The 8,872-nt window shown below is 40.5% G+C and overlaps 1 protein-coding gene across 2 annotated transcripts in view; it reads right to left on the bottom strand.

Moving 5' to 3' along the window:
- Window positions 1–4,575: 4,575 nt before the first annotated feature.
- STAG1 (STAG1 cohesin complex component) overlaps window positions 4,576–8,872 on the bottom strand; it is a 144,186-nt gene continuing 139,889 nt past the window's right edge. For both annotated transcript variants that reach the window (XM_075570324.1, XM_075570325.1), the window contains exons 32-34: window positions 7,163–7,277; window positions 6,488–6,568; window positions 4,576–5,987 (exon numbers count right to left, since the gene is read on the bottom strand). In XM_075570324.1, coding sequence (XP_075426439.1) covers window positions 5,964–5,987; window positions 6,488–6,568; window positions 7,163–7,277 — 220 coding nt within the window. In that variant the 3' untranslated portion in view covers window positions 4,576–5,963. The remainder of the gene's footprint in view (window positions 5,988–6,487; window positions 6,569–7,162; window positions 7,278–8,872) is intronic.

Below are 8,872 nucleotides of genomic sequence, written 5' to 3'. Positions count from 1 at the left end.
CCGAACTCTGCTGCACAGGAGGGGCCCCTCCCTTCTCAACAAAGGGCACAGGCACAACCCTTCCCTTTCCAATGCTACACACAAACACGAGGAATTCAGTTGGTTTACAGACGTGCAAATGGCTAAAATGGGGTGTGCTCGGAGCACGCACGTTCTAAGTCAAACATATTTGCGTTTTCTCACTGAAATGATGTTTTGATTTTTAATTAAAAACATATCACTAATACAATATCGCTAATACAATTTCTGGGACAAAACCGTGACAAAAGACAAGTTTCACTTAAAATGCATGCTCGGCCCACATTTTCTTTTTCATGGTAGAATGGAGCTTTTATATCATTTCACCCCTTTCCTGCCAGTACCCACAAGATTGCAAAGTGAAAGGTGCTTTGTTCCAACAGAGATGCAGATTCTATTAGCTATGGTGTATTCAAACAACTCTTAACATTTTATATTTGAAACACAGTACTTGGTTTCAAAATTATTAACTAAATAATTACAAAGAGGATGAATTGTTGTATGCATTTGAAAAACTGAGAATTTAAATATAAACACAATGCCCTGCAGCAAAGTTTGTGGTCTATAATTAAAACCAGGGCCTTGTTTCGAGGAACATGCTGGAAGAGTTTGTAAAGCAGCTTCTGTGGTGCATATTCTAAACACTATAGGGCAGTGGTAAGCAACAGGATAGAAGTCAAGGGCTGCATCCTATCCAGCTCCTTTCCTTTATACAGGGGAAAAAAAGTAGTAACACTATACAAGAAGCAGTGCAGACAATTAACTGATTAATTAAATTGGCACTTATGTCAACAAGTACAAGATACACTGAGTAAGGCCGAGGCCCCACCGCGATCTGCAGTCAACATTTTTTGGTGTGGGTGGCGTGGCCAAAATGGGTTGGGGGGGGGGGGGCATGGCCATTGAGCCTGGGGAGAGGGGTGGAGGAGGTTGTGGGTTCTGCAGGAGTGGGGGTGGAAACACTTCATTACCCCTCCCCCCTACCCTTTGGAGGTGGGGGGAAGCTCTGACAGCTCCAGGAAGGTACAGCCCCTGGTGCTGATAGGCTCACCAGCACACCACGTGACGCGTCGCCGCACAGGGTCCCAATCCTCTTGCATCCCCTGCCGGCTGACGCGTCACAGTGCTTAGTGAGCCTTGCAGTTATGAGGGACTGTGGCCGAATAGGGAGGAAGTCATGGGCAGGTGAGTGACGCACACGCCGTCAGATGCAGCGGGACCGCAGCCGTAGGCTACGGCCCCGCAGTCTGCACTGCACCTGCCAGTTTGGCGTTTGCAGCAGAGTTCTCCAGTCTGCATGGGGAAAGACGCAGGGGGGAGTGACGGTCGCATCTATGATGTCACCCGGCAGGTTCGCCCTCATTGGCTGAACTGCTAGGGGGCATAGCCTAACGCTCCATCGCTAGGTCTACTCAGTTTTCATGTCTGCCTGAAAAACTGACCGTGCGGCGGCCACCCCTCACAGTATGCCTGGCCCCATTGAGGGGCGGTTCTTGTCCTTACAGCAGCCAGCGGGGACCAAGCCTTAGGTTCATGTTCATTGAACAAGTTTTTTTTTTTTAAATCGTAGCTCATGTTACTGTTGTAATCTTAATGTTTTACATTAGATTGCAATAAAGTTTGACTTGAAATTATGGTTCAAAATGTCCTGTGTAAATGCACGACTGAAGACAAGAACGCCACAGTTTGCATTCATCTAGCTACTCCCACTCCTGAACATTACAAATAATCAGTCCCAACATCCATCTTTTATCAGGAAACTTTATGGACCATGATTTTTTTTTTTTTTGCTGTCATGCAGTTTAACATGCTCATCTTCTTCGCTTCACACCATTTTGTAACTATCCACTTGGTGGTCATCACACCGACAAGAATGGATGATCAAATTCTTAAATGTAATCTGACAAACCATTGCTCAATTTTTCATGAAGTTTAAGTGATTTTTCTGCAAGATGACAAAACACTAAAATAGGTCTATTTTTTCCTGACCACTGACCTTCACATTACGTGCCTCTATTTTAGTGCCAAAAAGTATGGAGCCTTAATAAAATGTGCATTGTATGTATGGAGACTTCATACATGACAACGTGTGATAGTTTAAATTAGAGTTGTAAGTTCATGTAATATTTCTAGTAGCCATATTGCAATATTACATTTGCACTGCATCAAACCAATTTTTGAATTGATGCATAGCAACATCATTCTGCACTAACGACTTTTTTTTGAGGGGGGGGGGGGTTGATTATGCCAACTAGAATTTGGCAGTTGGACACTTTCAGCCTACAGAATCTTAGTATGTACCATCCGAATGCCTGGATCAGTTTATTTTTGTGTGGCAAAAAATAAACCTTAATTTGCTGCTGATGGTACAGATTGAGAAATGTCAGGTTTAGCGCACAGGCCCCAATAAATGGAGTAGACCAGATTTATAGACTTGCGTTAATAATATGCATTTTACTCAGACCAATAACCCTGAAATCTGGGACAAAATAGCTCCCATATCAGGCAATCTTGAGTAGGATATATTTTTTTTTTTTGCAAAGTATGAAGGCAAATTTATAGTTAATTGTATAGGGATCAAACAGATAAGTGCTTTCACACACTTAGTGACTCATCTGACAAACCCATCCGGTGAGTGGCTACACTGACCATTTATTACAAAACATATGTATTCGTTTACAAATCAATAGAAATGAAGGGGGGGGGGGGGGGGGGGAACATGTTTAAGGGTTCTCAAAATACTAAAATGCAGAGAAGAGGGGGGGGGAAAAAAACAACAAAAACTAAAAACAGACAGTATTTGTAATACTGTACAGGTTTGAGGACTATTCTAGGTCCTGCAGCTCCCCCTGCTGTTTCAAGTGAGGTCACTCCGTTATGCAGGTATTGCCAACAAGGATGTTTGTATAAATACAATTGACTATTCTCCCTGCGTGGAGACCAATGCGGATGCAACCCCCTTACCCCCACCTTTCCTTTTTATTTTCTGTACCACTCCCTTTTTATGTTTTGAAAAAAATAAAACAAGTTGAAAAAAGTAAGGTCGCGCCTACAACCATTCTATAAAAAGTTATCTGGCATGGGGCAATAACTTCCCCTACCAGTATTAACACAAAAGATTAGCATTCTAAATAAACTTTAAATGGCACTTAGGTTCTCTTTAACATATTTCATATTCATGTATATCCACCACAAAATAGTAAATGTTAAAGAAACCAGTGCTGTTATGTGTTCATTTAAATCAAAATGTAATTCTTGATAAATGTGAATAGGAGTTATACACACTCTAAGAAATAGAAAACAAGAACGGTGGTGTACTGCGCAAAAAAAAAAAATGGGCTGGAGAACAAGCATGAAACATTTTTTTTTTTTTTTAAACATGAGCGCAAAGAAAGAAATGCACTTTTTAATCCTGTGCTAAAAATTTTTTTGTTTTATTCTTGCTCTCCAGCGAGTCCAGCTCACTCTTTTTTGAGCAGTGAACCGCCATTCCCGTTTTCTTGTTTTCCGTTGTACCTTCAGCAGGCAGCACACCTACCACCAGCGGACATCCACCTTGCGAGTACAATTTTATTCAATCAAATAGTTTGAGAATTTGTTCTATTTTCAATAGCGTTGATTGTGATAGGCGACTGTGGACAGGCAACAGGACTGGATTTCCGAGATTCCGCACCCTGGTAATCTTCGCAGCCCCACTGATGCCATTAACCGTGATAACTAAATGAAGCATCATGTCACATAGGTGTATGGCTAACAGGTGGCGAACACTTGACGCTACTCTAAATAGGAATACCTAAAGGCCAGCCATATACAGGAGGCGCCTGTGATGAACATTCTAATATGATCTAGAGAAATGCAATAAAAAGATATCTGTTGGATTAGTGCTTTAGATTTTGTCAGCACAGATTTTGGATTTGTTCCACTCAATATTTTAGTTCTTAGAAAGTGTTTTTAAATTAATCACATTTGACAAATTAATTCAAACCCCATCATTCCACAATTACCACCCACCCTCCCATGCTAGGGGAAGAAGGCATCAGCATTTTAGGAAGTCTCAGACAGGAGAAGGGATGGGGTAGTTAAAGGTGAGAAAAAGGAACATCTGAAAATGTCAAATGTTCAATAAAAAGATTAGGGCAAGTGAGGATTGAAGAGGAAGCAGTGTGGTGGAGATAAGAGTAGAGCGTATGCAAGGGAGATGTAACAGCCTTAGATCTGCCCATGCTAATTTTTATCACTACAGTATTAACTTGATACTGGTATATTGCCCAACTATGGCCACCATAGTATAAGATTTCCAAAAGTATACCATTTTTAATACATGAAACATTGCACACTTGTCCGCTGTTCAACTAGAAGGGGAAAACAAAAAACAAAAAAAAACCTATTTTTTTTTCTTTTTTAAAGTGGCCCTATATGGATCACACAAATTCCCTTTGCAGATTTCAAAAATGGACTTGCTGAATCTTACAATCTGTCTCCAAATAAAATGCAACTTTCCACCAAAGAACATCCCTTTACAGCAGCTGCGGTGGAAGAGTCAGGAAAATAAAAAGCAATGTTAAAATCACTTTTATTTAAGACACGTGATTGTGTTTTATTACAATACGGAACAGGGCAGTTAAACGGGAATTTATTGTGCTGGGGAAAAGTTTCCCTAAAAAAAAAATGTTTTTTTTTTTTGTTTTTTTTTTTTGTTTTTTTTTAGAACTCTGAACAGTTAACACTGAAATGAATGGCATTTTCACTGTTGACCAGGGGGGAAAAAAACCCATCTGACCATTATTTTTTTTATTTATTTTTTTTTAAAATAGGCAACAAAACTTTTTTTTTTTACAAAAATATTACCGTCAAATTGTAGATTACTGCATGGAGAGTAGACTGATCAGTTCCACTATTATAAGTTTCCTTTATTCATTTTAAAATCTGAATGGTTGTGTTGAACAATACAAGGAATACCGGTATTTAAAAAAGTGACACAAAAAAAAAAAAAAGTCCGAAAAGAACGCGTTTCATTGACTGCTAGTGATGTATTTGAGTGTATTTCTGCTGCTGTCCATAGGTAATTTGCTGGTATCTGTTTGTAAAAATGAACAGATCAAGTACCAATAGAAAAAAAGCTTAAAATGTCCCCCATGTTAGAAAATAAAAGGATACATAACATTTCATAGTTGAGCTTGATCTTCCATTCAAAATAACTTTTGGCGTAAAATGAAGTACAAAATGGTGGGCATATTTTTTTACATCCATAGTGAGATTATTCCGTTTCCTTTTAGCGGGACCACATCCAATTTTATGTGGGTAGAAGACTTCCACATCTTATTTAAACCTTTCATTTTATTTCCAGTGCATTTCCAGTCGGCTCTCGCTCCGGTTCTTTAAAATCGAGGCACCAGCATCCTGCAAGGCTAGCCGGCAATTGACATGGTTTTTAATTTAAAAAATAAAATAAAAAAATGTTAGTTTTTTTTTTATTGAAACAAAAAGGCAAAAAAAAAAAAGTTAAAATGTTTAATTGTACAGCAGGAAATTAAGAGTTAAAAAGTCAGCACGCAACTGTGAGGTGTTCATAAAACAGGTAACCTTTAACCAGGATTTTTTTTTTTTCTTTTTAAAATTCCCCGCCCCCACAGGCAGTCTTAAAAATGCAAAACCGCTGTCCACGATTAATGTCTACCGGGTCTGCAGTAATACGGATCCAAAAGATTGTGTTTTTATATTCCTCATGAGACACCGGGAGCCGGTATTAACTCTTCAGCTGGCCTGTGGCAGGAGTCCCATTAGTTCCGTAAGTGTTTGGTTTGAACAAAATTGTAATCGGTTTTAAAAAAAAAAACAAACAAAAAAAAAAGTCCTTTTTTTCTTACAGAAGCTCTCACAGTATATAGGCCTTTAGCTCTAGACAATAGAGTTCCATGTGTGTGAAATGGTTCAGGGACCACACTTCAGAACATTGGCATTCCAAATCCCTAGAACACAGGAGAGAGAGGTTTCTTTACAACGCCACCGAATTAAGGGACATTTACACTTGTGCATGACCTAATAATTCCCCCTCCTTTATACAGCTGTATGGATACACACAGTGTATGAGCGCTTGTATGTGTGCGTGTATGCGTGCGGGCATGTGTGTATGGGCCAGAGCCAAGTGTTTACTCAACCTCTCGCTCAGCCGGTCCCAGTTAGAGCCAATAAAGATAAGGGATGGGTTAGATAATTATTGTTGAACAGTGTCAATTGCCTATATTTAACTTCTTAAACATGGTATTTTATGAAGTAATTTTGGTATTAAGAGGGACTCCACCTTTAAAGTCCAACTCCAGATATTTAATAGTGAAAAGTGAGGTAATGCCCTGAAAACTGTTAACTTCCATTTAATTAAGGGAAAGTTTATAAAATGTTATCGGTGTGTGTACTTTCTAAATAAAGAGGGGGGGGGGAGTGTTGCTCAGAGATGGAGACAGATACATACTGAATCGTCTTCAATAATGGCTGCAGAGTCAAAGAAGTCAGGCCTCAGTTCAGCCCTCTCCCGTCTGTTTCGTGATGGAGGCTGAAATACAAAGATTTGCACTAAGAACTGCACTTAAAGGATGCATCCCTCTGCACGGTGTGTTCGAAGGAGTGGCTATAATATTGGTTATTAAAAGACCAGATTAATATGCTTCAGAGCAGCCTTGCCGGGAATATTTCCGCTCCATTATATGTGGAGTTTATGTCTTCCTGAGGGATTGCTACATAGTACTTTACATAGTGACCTGCATTGGTTTAAATATATAGCAAGGCAGAAACTGGTGACCTGTTGCAAGTTACCCTGTTTGTTACTGGTAATAAACAAGGCGACATGCAATGGTTGGGCTCTATATAAAAAATTAAATTAAAAAAACAAAACATCCCAGCTGCCAGGGAATGATGTTTAGTAATCAGTGTGGCTATGAGTGATGAAGAATTAGATTAAATTATTTCTGCATCTCACCCGTCTCTCGCACCAGTTTTACCAGACAAGGAAAGTGTACAATCCGTACACAGGCGCTCTGCTTTGAGACGGGCTTGCAATGAATCGTTTTGCAGTATACAGCTGGCTCCATGGCCCATGAAGACATTGTAACCGCACCTGAAAACCGAGCAGTGAAAATCAAACGCTCACCAGATCAATAACCATTGTGTCTTCAAACTCCTCATTCATGTCTTCCAACTGACCCCGCGATGACATCATTACATCCTCAAAAATCGGTTCAGCATCGTCCTCCATAAGACCCCGGCTGGAAAGGCAGGGAAAGCCGCTGGTTAACACTATTCTGCCTGCATGGCATTAATCTGTCAGTGAGGGAATCACACAATGGGAGGTTTCTCTGATTTTTAAGAACATGCTTTATTCATTGTTTAGAGGGTCCATCTGTTTAGTTTAGGATTATGTTCTTGTCTGTGGTATAAAGAAATCCATTGCTGGAGATACTTTTGTAAACATGTCCCTGCAATATTTTTAATGCATCAAAGTGACATTAGAAGAGAGCAGCTTCACTAAAAGAATTAGTCATTGCATAGACCTTTTAACCTCGTCCCTGCCATATGGGTTGGAGCAGGGTTTCCAACTCCAGTCCAAGGGCCACCAACAGTTCAGGTTTTCAGAATATCCCTGCTCCAGCACAGGTGGCTCAATCAGTGCGTCAGTCAGAACCACCTGTGCTGAAGCCGGGATATCCTGAAAACCTGACCTGTTGGTGGCCCTTGAGGGCTGGAGTTGTCCACCCCAGGGTTAGAGGTTGAATCTCTCCTAGGACTAAAGCATACTAATGGAAGACATGTTTAGGGGTCACATCTTGGTAATAGATTAATTTTTTTTTAACCAAAATCTTGTACATAAGTATTTTTAAATAATTTGTTGAAGTTGCTTTCCGAATACAGTGAGCTGCTCCCGTGTGTCGGATATCACTGTTTGACAAGTGTGTGTATAGGCAAAGCACACCCATAAGAAACGCAATTTGTAATTTCTTTCCAAAGAAACAAAAATCTTTGCTTTTAGCATAGTTACATCTGTTTAAGGAAGCCAATTCAATTGTTCAAAATAAGTTTTTTTGTTTGCAGGCTACATTGAATTTTTTCTTCAAACACCTTTGCTGCCCTTGGACAGCAGATGTTAAACATTCAAGTGTAATATGTCTAAGATGGAACCTCCCACATAGTCCTCTCCGAAACCCGGCCCCATTGTATGTATCATTTTTATTTATATATCATCAATTGTGTAAGCAGCGCTTCACAAAATTTCAATACCAGGTAAATAAATTACAAACAATGGGGATAAGTGCAACAGGTAAATGGCAACACAAGGCAAAGGGAGATCCTGTCTCCAAGAGCTTACAATTTAAGTGATATCCTTTTGTTCTCTTCTCCATTACAGTCATTAGCACTATCCTCTCCCCACCCTCTGTCTCACAGGTACTGCCTAGAGCAGGCCTGCACAACTTGTAAAGCGAGAAGGGCCGAACAGCTCCAAGGAAAACAGATACGGGCCGCACAGGTAAAATCATCATCATCATCATCATCATATCTCCCCCAGCACCTATCATCATCTCTCTTCCAGCACCCCTCATCATCCTCATATCTGCCCCAGCACCCCTCATCATCCTCATATCTCCCCCTGCACTCATTTACGTATATCTCCCCCAGTACCTCTCATCATCAACCTTTGCGAGACTCCCCCTCTATCCCACACCCCCATACACAATACTCCCCCTCCACATAACACACAATACCCCCCTGCAGACCACACACATTCCACCACCCTGCACCTCACCTCACATCCCTCTTCCCCTGCACCTCACATCACGCCACTACACCTCACTCCCCTGCACCACAC

The sequence above is a fragment of the Ascaphus truei genome, chromosome 14 (assembly GCF_040206685.1).
Source record: "Ascaphus truei isolate aAscTru1 chromosome 14, aAscTru1.hap1, whole genome shotgun sequence".
Classification (NCBI taxonomy): Eukaryota; Metazoa; Chordata; class Amphibia; order Anura; family Ascaphidae; genus Ascaphus; species Ascaphus truei.
This window is presented reverse-complemented; position numbering and strand designations above follow the sequence as displayed.